General features: G+C 47.2%; 1 protein-coding gene across 1 annotated transcript in view; it reads right to left on the reverse strand.

The window, feature by feature from the left end:
• slc8a2b (solute carrier family 8 member 2b) overlaps window positions 1-17,092 on the reverse strand; it is a 104,734-nt gene that overhangs the window by 23,373 nt on the left and 64,269 nt on the right. The window contains exons 3-10 of the mRNA XM_030391644.1: window positions 11,581-12,084; window positions 9,157-9,294; window positions 8,743-8,970; window positions 8,172-8,531; window positions 5,578-5,703; window positions 5,245-5,440; window positions 5,032-5,162; window positions 350-723 (exon numbers count right to left, since the gene is read on the reverse strand). Coding sequence (XP_030247504.1) covers window positions 350-723; window positions 5,032-5,162; window positions 5,245-5,440; window positions 5,578-5,703; window positions 8,172-8,531; window positions 8,743-8,970; window positions 9,157-9,294; window positions 11,581-11,955 — 1,928 coding nt within the window. The 5' untranslated portion in view covers window positions 11,956-12,084. The remainder of the gene's footprint in view (window positions 1-349; window positions 724-5,031; window positions 5,163-5,244; window positions 5,441-5,577; window positions 5,704-8,171; window positions 8,532-8,742; window positions 8,971-9,156; window positions 9,295-11,580; window positions 12,085-17,092) is intronic.

Consider the following 17,092-nt stretch of genomic DNA (forward strand, 5'->3'; position numbering starts at 1 on the left):
CCTGGATGAATAATGGAGTGGATTGTTGTCTGGGAAGCTCGAGGGTGACGAGGGTGACGAGGGTGACGAGGGAGAGTCTGTGATGGAAGACGGAGCTCACAGAGGTGACGAGGAGACGCGAGGTGAGACGAGAGGCCAGAAGAAACAAGGAAGAGAAGACAAGAACAGGAACTTCTCTCTGCAGCTTCTTTCTCTTCCTACAGACACACTCACAAAACGTAAAGCTTTGATGGAGGACGAGGTTAAATCACATCATACGTGTGTTGACATTTCCCTCGCCTGAGAGGAGTCACTGAGAATATCAATCTGTCGATGCTTGAAACAAACTGTGATGTTCAGCTGGACTCACGTCGTCTGATCGTTGGTGAACTCCAGCTCTCCTCTGGCGTCCTCGTAGTCGTCTCCGGCCTTGGCGGTGCCGGACTCGGTGTGGTACGGCAGGATGACGGTGCCGCGGGCGCCGGAGTTACGCACCACCGTCACCTCCATGGTGCCCACGCTCTCGCTCACCCGCACCATGCGCTCGCTGAACGTGAAGATTCCGGCGTGGTCGTCGTCCAGGATGGTCACCGTGGCGACCAGGGGCTCGACCAGGCGAGCTTTGGGGGCGGCGCCCGCCTCGTCGCTCTCGAACATCCCCTCGGCGTCTCCGACACGCAGGTTCAGCAGCCGCACGAAGAAATGCTCGTCCTCCTCGAAGATGTCGTCGTCGATGATGCCGACCTGGAGACGCACAGAGACACGGACAACAAGATGAGCGTCTGTACGGGTTTGTTTGTTTTTAATGAGATGAAAATGCAAATAAAAAACTTCCAGACGGGTCAACGTCAGTCGTTCGTGATGAGAGACTCCTGCAGGTGGAGCTTGGAGCTGAATACTGAATGTTTTTTACAGAAGAAGAATAGATTTTGATGCGAGCTGCAGCGTCGGTTTCTGCTCTGAATGTAAAGTGAGGTGATGTAAACTGCTGGTGGTGTTTTGTTGCGTCTGGACGTCGGTGCTGAATATTGAGAGCAGCAGCCGGCACATAAACAGAAGCTCCGGGAACAAGAGATCGTTATCATCTGATCATGACGCCGCATTTTAACTGACAGGTGGGCGCTCCCAAATCAGATCATGCTGGCATTGTAATCTAATGCGCCGGAGCAGTGAGACCTCTGACGTGCTCAGACTTCAACATTTCTGGATGGAGTCCAGAAGACGAAGGCCACTGAGATTAATGTGATTACTTCCAGCAGATCAGATCAATTCTCTGCAGACTGTTCGGTTCGTATGCTGACGATACAAGTTGTTCTTTAAACCTTAAACTGATTATTTTAGTGGAAGCAAGTTGTGAAGATTTGGAGCATTGTGCATGAAAGATGCATAATGTGAAAATTAACCACCTGTCAGAGTAACCGCTAACTGCTGCTAGCTGTAGCTGCTAACTGGCCGTGCAGCTAGCGGTCCTGTTAGCTGACTCTTCCTGAGCTTTACTAGCTGAGTGTCGCCTCTTAATGTACAACAACACTTTGATTTCTTTAACACAACGCAAACATTGTTTCTACACACTCTGATTGTTATTTTAGAAAATTTGGGACGTTTTAAGCTAGAAATCTTACAAATTGCACCTCGAAGTCTCAAATTAATCAACAAGAATCATGATTTTTACACTATTTTCTGACGTTAAATGAAAGAAAGATAAATAAACAGACAAGTTTAGATGTGGTGAATGAATACGACCACGACCAATCACAGTTCACGACCATCTGTGAGTTCATAGGTCATCGTGGAGGCGGGACAGGAAACTGTCAATCATGGCTACCAAACTGCTGAACCGATTGTGGGTCTCACGAAGACCCAGGAACCGTATCTGTCAGTCCGTCAGAGAGAACGTGAGGTTAATTTCATGAATGTATACATGTTAGAAGCATCTTCCTCTTCCTCTTCGCCATGTTTACATATACGGAGCACTCTGTCATCCTATTGGTCAACGTCAAGGAACACGTCGTAGGTGAAACTACGCAGGAAGATACACAAATATTCTAACATCTTAGTCTTTTCGTCAGCGACCAAATCATGTGAAAGTCAGCCTGAATTCTCGTCCCTGCACACCTGTTACACAGTTAATTGGAGATTTATCTGCAGAACAAAGCTTTGATAAAGAGAAAGTGCAGGAGGTGCTTCGTTCGGTCCGACGGTGACTCTGCATCACGCTCTGCTGGAGAGCAGTGAGTTGGTATAATTGGCTGTCTCACCTCTCTGACTGATGAGGTCAGTCTGCTGACTTATGATGCAGCTTGAATGTTAATTTACCTTCCGTCTCAAACTCGACTCTCCACTCTGCGACCTCGAGGAGGAAAAGTTTGGGAGTTCACCCCGAGGCATTACGCACATTCAGCGATTCAGTCGGACTCGATGGTCAAGCTTGAGAGGTTTGTTTTGTAACACACAGCTGAATTATAAGTTCTGAGCATCATCTGACATCTGAAATCTTATATTCAGGCTCAAAACGGTCGAAGCTTTTAGCTCAACCGAGACGTGGCGTCGAGGTTTGACTGGTTTCCGCTCGTTTTCTGTCACAGTGATCAATGAAATCAACTGTATCTGCTGAAACGTCTCACAGTGTGTTCACTCTGTGTCTGTCCGTCCAAACACTCACACCTGATTGGCTAATTGAATCTGTCAGTCTGCTCCAGGTCCCGCCCCCTCCACGCTCTCCTCTCATCCGACCTCATCAAACCTTAAATCTGACGAGTGATTAACCCGGTTTACCTCGTCGTTACGCTCAAGAAGCTTTAAGAAGCTGATATTCTCGTTTCTGTCTTCCAGAATCAGAACATCTTTACAGCGTCGTTTGATCCTGAGTTTCAGATATCGGAGACAAAAGTTTGGGAGTATCTGTGATCAAAGACTGAACGCAGCAGCTTCACTTCCGTCCTCCGTTTTCGGATTAAACTCAGAATTAGATGTTGCAGTGATCAGGACGAGTCTTTTGAAGTGCTGGATGTGTTTTTTTTTTTTTTTACTTTGAGAGAAGAGAAGCAGAAATATCAGCTGTGATTTACTGTTTTCATTTAATCAAGTGCTCCAAAATAATCAGTTACTTATTACAGCACTTATTTTAAATATTATGGGATTACTTTTTCATGATTTAGCTTTTGTTGAGTATTTAAAACAACACAGACATGTGTCAAAAGTCAAAACACGTCTTGGTGATGCAGTGAGTCGAGAGCTGACAGTTATAACTTCCTGCTGTTTCCTGATGTTCTTTTCTTGAATTAAAGTTTTATCTCGACCCAACCAGAGCTGGAGATCGTTGGAACGAGATGGTTTGGGTGAGTTTTTATTTGTTTTTTCTGCTGAGTTTGAATTAAGTTTGTTCTTCGACTGTCAAATGATCCGTTGTCTGTTTCTGCAGGTGTCCTCTGTTGACTAGTTAAACAAAAATGATCTTATTCTTATATTTAAAGACAAAATACCCCTAAAAAAACCTGTGGTGTCAGTTTCACAACATTTGAGATGAACTGAGGTGTATGAACATGTAGCATCACGCCTCATAAAGTTTTAAAGGTGCACGTTTAAATACAAATATCAGTATTTGGTGCCAGTCAGAACCAGAACATGACTGCCTGTTTCAATACTGGACCAGTGTTAACAGCTGTTGTCCCCCATGAGACACTTGAGATTCAAAAACATGTGAACATAAGAAGAAAATGATACAGAGACAAATAGATTCAGGACTGTTTAATAAACTGAGTGAGAAACGTCCCTGTGTGTCTCTGATCTGCAGTCTGTTTATTCAGCTCCATGAAGTAAAAACCTGGTCTCAGCTCAGAGCCCGTCCTGCACCAGATCTGGTTCTGGTCTTACTGTGTGTAGATCCGTCTTAAAGGGATATTCCGGTGTAAATTTAATCCATGGTCTAAATCACACCGTGAAACTGTGTTAGACTCCCTCTCGAGAGATCAAGTTAGCAGACCGCTAATTTACGGAGTTTTATCAACCTCAGAAACGACCGCACGACAACAATACACTGCAGTAAATGGATCCAAATATAAACCGCCACCAAAAAGCCACAAATAATGCTCAGAACAGCACCAAACTTCAGCAACAGTACAAACAGGGTCTCAGCACATAGTCCGGGGAATCTAACCTCCGCTAGCTTAGCTGGATTTCTACTGAAAAGCTGACTAAATTTACCACTCTTCTGCAGCAGCTTCCTGTTGACGGGAAGTCCCGACGAGTCGATTACCGAGTACAGTAGAGTTCCGCGGCTCGTGGATGAAAATGTATGATTATGACTCCATGGAAAAGCAATCAAAGTTCATATGTGTCTTACCTGCCAGTTTATAACAGTTATTATCGAGAGCGGACAGGGAAAAGACCGGAATTGAGCATTTCTAACCGCACTCGGTAATCGTCGCGTCGGGACTTCCCCGACCCGGAAGCTGATGGAGGAGAGTTGAAATCTGTTTTTAGCTTCACAATAGAAATCCAGCTAAGCTAGCGGAGGTTAGATGCCCCGGACTATGTGCTGAGATCCTATTTGTACTGTTGCTGAAGTTTGGTGCTGTTCTGAGCATTATTTGTGGCTTTTTGGTGGCGGTTTATATTTGGATCCATTTACTGCAGTGTATTGTTGTCGTGCGGTCGTTTCTGAGGTTGATAAAACTCCGTAAATTAGCGGTCTGCTAACTGGATCTCTCGAGAGGGAGTCTAACACAGTTTCATGGTGATTTAGACCATGGATTAAACTTACACCGGAACATCCCTTTAAAGTCGGCCTCAGAGGCTCCTGCATTTATATTCAGCATATCAACTTCTATCTCCAATATTTCAACAAAGAGGACTTTGAGCTCAGAGCTTTTTAATAACCTGACAGATCTCTTCTTCTTTTATATTCTATATGGTCGGCTACTTATACTTTCTCCCCCGCAGGGATCATTAAAGTTTCAACTCCACTTCAGAAACCTTGAAATCATCCATCAGACTCAATCAGACCTGACACCTGAAGCGCTCTGGGACCAGGGTCATCGTCGTCTCACTCACCTTGATCTCTTTGCGAGTCTCTCCAGGTTTGAACACCAGCGTTCCTTCGCTGTACTCGTAATCAGACCCGGCGTTGGCCGACCCGTCCTCTGTCCTGTAGTCCACATAGAAGGTGTTCTCGCACAGACCGCCTGAACAGCAGGAACAAATCAAATAGTTCAGATCTCATCACCACATCAGTCTTCTCTTCTTCTGATTTATTCATGTTGCTACCTTGGCAGATGACAGCGAGGGTCAGGATGCCGCAGTTCTCCATGCACTGACTGTGGGCGCTCTCGAACGAGATGCGGCTGCAGACACCGAGGTCGCTGTCTTCGGGGACCTCCTCGTCGGTCACGGCCGTGCGGCGAGCGTGGTCGGCCGCGTGCTTCTTCAAGACGTTACCGGCCCCGATCATCATACGAGTCGCCTGGAGGGAGACGGACAAGACGAGAGGTTCACAGAAACTAAGTGAGTTTTAATGTACAAGTCCTTGAACTACTTTATGTCCTTTTTCTGTGGCTGGACAACCTGGTGTGTGTGTGTGTGTGTGTGTGTGTGTGTTACCTGTATGCGGTAGAAGGCTCTGCTCTTCTGTTGGTGCAGCAGGGCGTAGTAGTTGGCCAGCTCCACCAGCTGGTCGAGCTCTTTGTCGGGATATTTCTGCTTCAGCTCCTTCAGGATACGAATCACCTGCAGGAGAGACGAGAGGACGGTTTGAATGACCGACACACACACACACACACACAAACACACTCAGTGGCATGCACAGACTTTTTGAAGGGCAGGGGCAAAAAGAATGGGCACTTTAGCGTGCGTTTTGGCTCCCAAGAGGGCACTTTAGCACGTGTTTTTGCGACCCAAGAGGGCAGTTTATCATGTTTTAATCAGCCATGGGGGCAGTTTAGTGTGTTTTGCCAACCAAGAGGGCACTTTAGCGCGCATTTTGACTGCCAAGAAGGCACTTTAGCTCACGATTTGGCTCCCAAGAGGGCACTTCAGTGCGCATTTTGGCTGTCAAGAGGGCATTTTATCATGTTTTAACCAGCCAAGGGAGCAGTTTAGTGTGTTTTGCCAACCAAGAGGGCACTTTAGCGCGCATTTTGACTGCCAAGAGGGCACTTCAGCACACGTTTTGGCTCCCAATAGGGCACTTTAGCACACGTTTTGGCTCCCAATAGGGTACTTTAGCTCACGTTTTCGCTCCCAAGAGGGCACTTTATCATGTTTCAACCAGCCAAGAGGGCAGTTTAGTGTGTTTTGCCAACCAAGAGGGCACTTTAGCGCGCATTTTGACTGCCAAGAAGGCACTTTAGCTCACGTTTTGGCTCCCAAGAGGGCACTTCAGTGCGCATTTTGGCTGTCAAGAGGGCATTTTATCATGTTTTAACCAGCCAAGGGAGCAGTTTAGTGTGTTTTGCCAACCAAGAGGGCACTTTAGCGCGCATTTTGACTGCCAAGAGGGCACTTCAGCACACGTTTTGGCTCCCAATAGGGCACTTTAGCACACGTTTTGGCTCCCAATAGGGTACTTTAGCTCACGTTTTCGCTCCCAAGAGGGCACTTTATCATGTTTCAACCAGCCAAGAGGGCAGTTTAGTGTGTTTTGCCAACCAAGAGGGCACTTTAGCGCGCATTTTGACTGCCAAGAAGGCACTTTAGCTCACGTTTTGGCTCCCAAGAGGGCACTTTAGTGCGCATTTTGGCTGTCAAGAGGGCATTTTATCATGTTTCAACCAGCCAAGGGAGCAGTTTAGTGTGTTTTGCCAACCAAGAGGGCACTTTAGCGCGCATTTTGACTGCCAAGAGGGCACTTCAGCACACGTTTTGGCTCCCAATAGGGCACTTTAGCACACGTTTTGGCTCCCAAGAGGGCACTTTATCATGTTTCAACCTGCCAAGGGGGCAGTTTAGTGTGTTTTGCCAACCAAGAGGGCACCTTAGTGCACGTTTTGGCTCTCAGGAGGGCACTTTAGCGTGCGTTTTTCAACAATTGGTCCACGAGGGGAGGCGACCGCCCCCCCCCTGCCCCCCCCTTGTGCACACCACTGCACACACTGACGGAGGAAGAGCTCAGAAACTTTCCGCTGTCAGATGAGTTTTTTTCTTGCAGATGATCAATCAGTAAAAACGTTTTGGCTCCAGTAAACAAAGATTTTAAAGATGCTTCACCACCGCCAAGTCTAAATATGAATCAAACTGCAAATTATAATCAAATTCCTTTTTTTCTCTCCTCCAACATTTAACTGCTGCCAAGCATTTTGTAAGAAACATTTAAGTCGACATGTTCTTTGGAAGCCTTTACCTGTGGATCAGAACTACGTTTGACAAACTGGAGCTGCCCGGCTGGTTTCATATCAGGGTTATATTACATTATATCAAATCAATATCAGGTTAAATAATTCATGTGGCTCATTATATCGGCAGTAATGGCTCATTAGAGGCTAACAGGTGCTCTGCAGATGAACCAGCCTGAGACGAGCAGCACAAATCTTACATGTTTCTGTCCGTCTTTCTCTTTATCGTGAACGTTTCTCCCTCCGCGTCTCGTTTCTTCTTCATCTCTCCGACCTCATTATCGTATTCTCACCTTTGTCTGTCAAACCTCCCACATGTTCACCTCTCTGTCCCTTCACTCCCTCTCTAACTTGTCTTTCTCTTCCTCTCTTCTTCTTCTTCTTCTGCTCGATGTTCAGAGCAGCTGATCTCTTTTGGGCAGCTCATTATCAGGTGTAGAAAGGTGTGAATGTGGATAATCTGCATCTGCTGTCAGGCACTGAGGCGAACAGAAGACGGTGGAACAAACCGTGCAGATGAAAATCTGAACTGGAGCCGTTCATCAACATCTGTTACAGCCTCCTGCAGGGAGGTTATCTATTATTCTGCACACAATCATGTCGTAATCACAACAACAGAAAGTGTGTTTTCTTTCTTTTAACTGCAGAAAACGAGATTACAGAGTGATTACAGAGAAGAATCTGCAGCGACGAGCCTCTGAATGAGTCCGCTTCATCATCTGGAAGCTGTGTGATGTTGACTCAGTGTTGGAGGGATCTTGTGGTGTGTTTCTGCTGAGACCTGACAGGTGAGACGTCTACCTGTCACGTCTCACTCTGAAGTAAGAAAAGACCAAACAGGAGGGAAGGACGAGGTCGACTAACCTCTTTGCGGCTCTCGTCCAGCTCCTTGCTGCTCTCCACGTTCACCGTCGTGCTGTTGGAGTTTGGCAGGTTGCCTCCGATGTTGTTGGACGCGGCGCCCGCCGGGCCGTCCTGTGTTCCCCCACAGTTCTCTGCGGGCACCACGGCGCCCCCTCTGGGCGGGAACTTGCCGTCGATGATCATCTCCATGCCGCCCTTGCTGGGGGTCAAGTCTCCCTCGGTCTCCACGACGATGCCGTGGCGCTTGTCGGCGCGGTAACGCTTGCCCATGTACTTGTAGAAGAGCAGGCGGCGGTCGGCGATCCACGCCAGGATGACGCACACCGGGAAGTAGAGCAGGGTGACCAGGGCCTCCCACACCTGACGCACAGGTAACACAAGTAACAACATGTACATGTTTGGGATATAGATCTTTTATATATCAGGCTGTTAATGCGAGACAATCAACAACATGTCGACCTCCACCTGCACCACAACCTCCACCCTGTGAGAGCCATCCTTCATGTTCAGCCTCATGTTTATGTGAAAGGCTTCATTTGGCACAAAATGACCAAACGTGAGCCCGTCTCACCTCCACGACGCCCGGCGACATGACCGACAGGATGAGGTAGAGCCAGATGTAGGCGAAGATGCTCCAGAAGGCGGTGATGAAGAACACGCGCAGGTGTTTGATCTTGCGACTCTCTCCGGTGGGAATCGTCCACACGCAGATCCCGATGATCACGAACATGTTGAAGGCGGCGCTGCCGACGATGGTGCCCGGGCCCAACTCACCTGCGTGGAAGCCGTGACCACACACCTGCACAGGTGGAGAGCAAGAAGGAAAACAGCACCGAGACAGACAGAGAGTTATCAGAAACAACTGAGCGGCCTTTAAAATGTCTGTGACACAGACAACTGAAGTAATCCGAGTATTTTGCTCAGGGTTAAAGACTGTGTGTGTGTTTGTGTGTGTGTGTTTGTGTGTGTGTGTGTGTGTGTGTACCTCTATAACAGACAGGAGTATCTCCGGAGCGCTGGAGCCGAGAGCCATGAGCGTCAGATTGGAAACCGTTTCGTTCCAGATCCGAACCGTCGCCACTGAAGTTTCCCCGTTGGGCATCGTGATGGTGACCTCCTTCTCCTGTTGGACCGAACACACACACACACACACACACACACACACACACACACACACACACACAAACACACACGCTGAACTTGTATGTTTGCACTGTATTTATTACTGTAACAGTCTTTATGTCACATTTGTTGAGTGTTTATCTGGTTAAATTCAGGAGGCTGACCTGTAAATGTCCTCGACCTGTTTTCTTATGTTCGTGACTCAAAACTCATGTTTTTGTGCATTACTGCGTCTGCTTTCATTTGTCCTCTCTCTCTCTCTTTCTTTCTCTTTCTCTCCTTCCTGTCCTGTTTTCTGCCTCCAGCTGACCTTCACGTCTCCTCGTCCTCCGCTCAAACCTCCGAGGATCCTTTCTCTACTGTTTCTACGGGGCTGACGACTGAATAACCTCAACATCCGAACCATTACAGGCCGCCTGGGACAACACACACACACACACACACACACACACACACACACACACACCACCTACTGTACTCTACACTGAGAGTGACAGACGACACTTCAGTATTTTCCTGCTGTGTTCGGTCCCAGCAGATGAGCAGATGAACTGGTATCCTCGGGGGTGAACACACAGCTCTGTCTCTGAGAGCTGCTGACGGTCGCTCACACCATCACAGACAATAAATGGACGAGGAGGGAAATCCATAAAATCCCCATCAGGTCCGGGTGGAGTTAAGAGACGATGACACGAGGATGATGATGATGAGGCAAACACTCGTTAACCTTGAAATAACGACCACTAGATGAACGAGTTTTGCTTCCTTTAACTCTGACAGCACTGGATTTTTTTTCCTTAAAGGTGAAATACGTGATGTTTTTCAGAGACGGAGAAGATGAGTAATGAATAGAGCAACATGGCGGCCTGGAAAGAAACTTCCTCATGTTACAGCTACCAGTAATGAAATGTAACTAAGTACATTTTATAAAAGACTGTACTTAAAGGTCCCATATTATACTGTTTTTCATCAATTTCACACAGCTGTCAGAGGTCCAACAACTCTGTATTCGATATGTATTGCCCCAAACACATCCGTGATCCTGAAGTCCAGCTGTCTAAAAGTCGCTCTGCTGAGCTCTGTTCACAGCACTCTGTTTCTGTGCCTGCACCTTTAAATGCTAATGAGCTCCGTCTGTCAACGCCTACTTGGGGAGCCTTGCCTGTACGTCACTCTCAGGGAGAGGAAGCCCCTTATGCTAATGGTAGCATGCGCTAATGTTTACGGTGGATGTAACACTATGGCTCGCGGAGATTTTTTCGTTCAACCGAACCAGTTTGACCCAGAATCAGACCGAGAAGGAGAGGCTCCGGAAAAAGTACAGACTTTGCGCAGCTGCAGCAGGATGTTTCAGAATTAGTGTGGTTGAATAATGTTAGTTTGTTTGTATGTGTTGTTACAGTTACTACCGTGTAGCTAATGGCTAACAGCTAGCGAAAGCTGTGTTTGTCTCCAACACAGTCTCCAAACTGTTGGACACTGTTCGCATCATCTCTGTCTCCAGTCTGCACATGTGTCCAGACTTTTTACTGTGACAACCAAGCTCCATCGTAATATTATTAACATTAAACTCGCTTCAAATGCCGTTGCATAGCGGACCGAAGTGGAGCTAACTAGTCAGCCAGTTTCCAGCTGACTTCACTATACTTGTCGGCAACTGTAAATACTATCAAACCGCGGCCACACTTATCGGTGGCTCGGGTGCAGTTGCTGGGTCCAGTATGGTTGAGACTGATCGTTTTACGAGGATCAGTGTCGAGGCAAAGCCAGCTTTTTACTGACACTCGTTACTGAAGCAGTTTGATGTAAAGTGGTTAGCACACACACACAAACTAACACGAACCGCAGCCGGCACGTTGTCATTAAGAATGAAACACAACCACGGTCTCTTCTGTTGTTCTGTAGCTGGGACAGAATATAGGCACTTATGTTGATTTATACAACAACAACAGAGCAATTGCGTGTCTAGCTCTGAGCGACAACGTTGCTGTCTCACCGCTGGACACACCGAACTTCACCGTGGGGATGAACGCCCCCTCTCTGATATCTCCTATCACCGCGCAGAGGAGGTCAGCCTATGATAATGACTCCTTTCGTTACGTAACGACTACGTAATAACTACCTGACACAGAAGGATTTATCTGACCTGTTCAAACACGATATCAGAAACACATTTGTCTATTTGAGTCCACATCTCCAGAACCAATGCATCTGGATTTCTGAGTTTCCTGATCAGTTTATAATCTTTTCTTTTGTTTTCTATCTTCGGTGTGTCCCTCGTTCTCACCTGTGACGTGATGACCTCTATGGACGCCATGAAGCGGTCAGCGATGATGGACACTCCCAGGAACATGTACATGAGCGACACAAAGTAGACCACGGCTCGGGCCACCTGGTCTCCCAGTCCGGGCCCGCGGGGCATCCAGACGGGCAGCAGGATGCCGGGCCGACACACCGGGACGTCCTCACACTTTCCAGTCCCGTTTCTGCTACTAGAGGTCGCGGAGGGAGCGAAGGAGGGGAACATGGAGGGCGACATTGATGGCAGGTAGGGGGTACCGCTGGGGTCGCTGCGCTGTGACTCCGGCTGGCAGGGAGGCAGCGGGAGGAGGAAGAGGAGGAGGACGAGGAGGAAGGGGGCGGGAGAGGCCAAGAGAGACATGGCGGCAGGCGAGAAGTCCCACGAGAAGCGGGAGGTGAGGGTGAAGCAGAGGACGACGGGATCAGGCTGAGGAGGAGGGAGGTGGGAGGGGGACGCCGGGTAGAGCTGAGGGTGGTGTGACTAGCTCACCTGGAGGAGAGAGGAAAGAAAAGAAGGACAAGATTAGTTTGAAAACTTTAAAAAGACAGTCGATGATTTCTATCGTGAACACGGTTTGTTGCTGTTGTTTCTGACAGAAAGAGCAGCGAGGAACCGTGAAGGTCACCGAACACATCCAGAGACATTACGTACGTACGAGGTGAAATCAAAGACGAGTGAACACGAGGCAGACTCGCTCTACATCGACAGAATTGAGGTCAGACGGGTTCAGCTGAGCGGAACATTTTACAAATCGAGCAGAAAATGTTGTTCGACATCGCGGTGCAGGAACGAGAGAGACGATGAGACCTTCAGGTGTCGCGGTACAAAGTGTTTACGTCGGGTGAGATGTTCACAGTGTGTTGGTGATGGTGTCTAACTTTGACCTACTTCCACTTGTGTTTTTGCTCCTTTAAAGACTTCTGGACGAGTGTTTTTGGACACAGGTTGACGTGTATAAGCTCAGTTTGCAGCCTGATAGTCACAGTACAGCTTTGTGTTGTGTTTGCTGCCACAGAAGACAAATTAAAAGCTCCTGCTCATGCAAAGTTACTACGTCATCTTCCTGCACTCTTCACAGCAGAGTTTGTCCGGACTGGAATGCTGATTCACAGCGATGAGCCGGGTCAAACACAGTTGGAGCCTGAAACCTCCTGATGAAAGCTGTTTGACGCCTGTTCATGAACATACAGAGACAAGAGAAACTGAAAGGTCGTAACTAAACAAAGACACAACCATCCGTTCCTTTTCTCTCATATACCTGAAGTGATGATTTTGATGAGCGCATCTTTGATGATTTAAAAATCTGAAGTCAAAGTGTTTCTCCTGTTTAAAGCTGAGTTATAAAAAACCCCAGTGCACCCCGGTGCATCGCTCCTGCAGAGCTGTCAGCTGCAGGGTCGATCACAGCGGACGGCGGCACAGGAGGCCGGACCGCCGTCTGCTTTAAAAGAGGTTCAGTCGACTTCACTGACAGTCATCAGCAGAGCAGACGACATCAGACCGGACACCAGGCTGGAGTCCTCACACAGATCTGTGTTTTTACCAGCAGAGACTCAGTTTGAGTCTTCCCGACTGATGACATGAATCTTTAAAGGACCAAAGAAATACATTTTAAAGGGATATTCCGGTGTAAATTTAATCCATGGACCGTGAAACTGTGTTAGACTCCCTCTCGAGAGATCAAGTTAGCAGACCGCTAATTTACGGAGTTTTATCAACCTCAGAAACGACCACACGACAACAATACACTGCAGTAAATGGATCCAAATATAAACCGCCACCAAAAAGCCACAAATAATGCTCAGAACAGCACCAAACTTCAGCAACAGTACAAATAGGGTCTCAGCACATAGTCCGGGGCATCTAACCTCCGCTAGCTTAGCTGGATTTCTATTGGGAAGCTAAAAACAGACTTCAACTCTCCTCCATCAGCTTCCGGGTCGGGGAAGTCCCGACGCGTCGATTACCGAGTGCGGTTAGAAATGCTCAATTCCGTTCTTTTCCCTGTCCGCTCTCGATAATAACTGTTATAAACTGGCAGGTAAGACACATATGAACTTTGATTGCTTTTCCATGGAGTCATAATCATACATTTTCATCCATGAGCCGCGGAACTCTACTGCACTCGGTAATCGACTCGTCGGGACTTCCCGTCAACAGGAAGCTGCTGCAGAAGAGTGGTAAATTTAGTCAGCTTTTCAGTAGAAATCCAGCTAAGCTAGCGGAGGTTAGATGCCCCGGACTATGTGCTGAGACCCTATTTGTACTGTTGCTGAAGTTTGGTGCTGTTCTGAGCATTATTTGTGGCTTTTTGGTGGCGGTTTATATTTGGATCCATTTACTGCAGTGTATTGTTGTCGTGCGGTCGTTTCTGAGGTTGATAAAACTCCGTTAATTAGCGGTCTGCTAACTTGATCTCTCGAGAGGGAGTCTAACACAGTTTCACAGCGTGTTAGACCATGGATTAAATTTACACCGGAATATCCCTTTAGGATCAATTTTAGTCAAAGCTGTCACCAAATTCCCAGCCAGCGACAGAAACTCAAACATCCTCATCAGAAAAAACCAAAGAAAGGCTCCTGTAGGAGGACGAGCCGTGCAGAAGCTCCCACACACGACAAGACGAAGACACAATTTCCTTTTCTAGAAATGTGGAGAATTGAGTGAAGTCTGACGTCACCTCCGCATTTATAAAATCCTGGCTGCAGTCCTGGTCTCAGATGAAAAGGGGTTTGGAAACAGACCCTGCAGCTACGCTTTTCAGAATGATGCTCTCTTTTTTTTAAATGCCAGAAGTGCTTTGTCGACGTGTTTGCTGTCATCGGAAACAAGAATACGTCAAAGAACAGCCAAGTCTTTTTAATTTCCAGCCCTTGACCCTGCCTCCATCATCAGAGTGATCATTCATGTGATGTTTTCAGCAGAGCATCCCGACCGGTCCTTGAATATCAAGTAAGAACTCAGGTGGTTGAAATCAGACTTTCAACTCAAACAAAGCGAAGGTGATTCACAGCAGATGATGTGATGCGGCAGAGACCCTGGATCACTTCATTCACAGTGGTGAGTCAGCGGCACAGAGAATTACAACACAGGTGGTGAAGAAGAAAGGAAAGTTAGGATAGAGAGGAGGAGGTTCACAGAAAGAGAGGAAGAGGAGGAGGAGGAGGAGGGAGAAACTTAAAGAGACTATGAAAGAAGAAACAACAACGATCGATGGAGGGCGGCTCGAGAAAAGAGAGAATTAGGATTTCAGGTATCGGCAGCTGTGACTGATTTATTTTAGTTCGGGCTGGTTTGTATTGACTGTCACATAATAGTCTTTTATGCCTTTAATCTACAGCAATTTTCTCCCAGAAGAGCCAATAAAAGTAATCTTTACGCTGACCTTGAGCCGGGAGGAGGGACCGGAGGAGGAAGGAGTGGGAGAGAGAAACCTGGAATAAGGTTGAGAACAAGATTACAGCTGCAGCGATTAATTGTTGATTATTAATCGTCTGTAGTATTTTTTTCCAGCGTTTTCAAATGTGAATATCCTCCTCTGTGACAGCAGGCGGAATGTGTTTTGGGTTGTGGACAAAACAAGATGTTTGGAGACGTCATCCAGACATTTTTAGACCAAACAACTGTCACACAAGCTGTTTGTGGCTGTTTGTGTGCGTGTTGTTTCGGGGAAGCTGCGGCCCGAAACAACACGCACAAACAGATGCAAGACGTGCAGAGGAGGGAGGAAGAAGAGGAGACGTTTGGAGGAGGCAGAGCGGAAGAGCATCTGAAGACGGGAGACGGAAGAGGAATGAAGGAAAAGAAGAAGAAGAAGAAGAAGAAGAGGGTGATGGGAGGAATCTGGCAGAGGACGAGTCAGCGTGACGGCCTCCAGAAAAACAGGTTGACATCACGACGGTAATGTTTGTTTGTTTGTTTGTTTTGATTTGAGTCATGCAAAGCCGGGATTATTCACCAAATGTCACCCTGCTCTCCGCCCGTCAATCACACACACACACACACACACACACACACACACACACACACACACACACACACACACACACACACACACTTCAGCACCAACTGGTGAGACTCAAACCTCAGTGTGAACCGAACGATGGACAGATGGACTGACCCCTGTCACGTTCATCGCTCCCTAATCTTCTCTCTTCCTCATCTCTTCCTCTCAGTCAGGAGGAACTCACCTGTGTGCGACACCTTCTGTTTGAAGTGTTACACACAGGTATCATTCCGTTGCTTTCTCCGCTTCTATTCTCTCCATCTCTGCACAGCTTTCTCTCCTCATCACCGTCTTGCGATCATTTTTTTTGTACATGACACGAAGGAGACGTCGCAAAAAGTGAACATTATTATTGTTTTTGTCAGTTTTGGCCTCAACTTCTTTCTTCAGGTTGCTGCAGGTGTCAAAACACGATGTTCCTGATGAGACATTGTGACATTTCACAGCTGTATTTATTGGGGTATTCTTGATGAGAGGTTCAGACATTTCCCGAGATGTTCATGGCAACAAAACCGGATATTTTTGACAAGACGTCAGGACAAAATCAGGATCTCCGGGCGAGACGTTGGGACATTTCTAGATGTGTTTTTGTCAACAAGATGCCCCAAAATGATTCCTGAACCTAATCAGACCATAAACATAACACAACATCAAGTTGCAACATAAAGAAGTTTGAACAAAATCCTGTGTTTGCAGAAACGTACATCATCACCAACGGATGATTTCTTGTCCATTAAACACACTGCTTATTCCCTTCTACAGTAACCTGTAATAACCCTCCACTTCCTGTCTGTCATCATATATGTGAGAATATACTGTTTGCACTGAGCAGGTGTAAATAAAACAGAGTACCTGGAGCCTCCTGTACATCCACACAGCAGCAGTGAATCCGTCCTGCTGCCGGTTTACAACAACAAGGTCGGCATTTCCAAATGCTGCACAGACACAAACAAACCTTTCGACACAGGAAGTCAGATATTTAGATTGCGTGCGCTTCGGTTTGTGTAACTACACAACATGTTGACTCTCTCTGTTTGCAGCTCCGTGTCCACTGAGGCCTGAACACAGCGGGACACTGAAGGACTTCAACAGAAACGACAGGAGTCAAACCAGAGTGGTGTTGTCGGGATGAAATGTGCTGCGCAGCGTCTGTCCTGAACTGTTTGTTTGTTCTCAAGAAAACTTGAGAGGAGTCGCTGCAGGCTGCTGCTGTCCTGCTGGACTGTGGAGGCCAATTATCAGCGAAGATGTTCGAGTAAAACACACAGAGACGGATGTGACGCTATACAATACATGCAGAAACATATGCAAACAAGAGCGAGGTCAAGAGTCTCTCCTCCTCCTCCTCCTCCTCCTCCTCCTCCTCCTCTGTCGTATCTTTTCCTTTTCATCAATGGAGGCTGAGTGAAGGCAGCCGACTCATCACGTACACACTCTCTCTCTCTCTCTCTCACACTGAGAACATGATTTGTTCATTCACACAAAGAAGAA

This window comes from Sparus aurata, chromosome 2, assembly GCF_900880675.1.
Source record: "Sparus aurata chromosome 2, fSpaAur1.1, whole genome shotgun sequence".
NCBI lineage: Eukaryota > Metazoa > Chordata > Actinopteri > Spariformes > Sparidae > Sparus > Sparus aurata.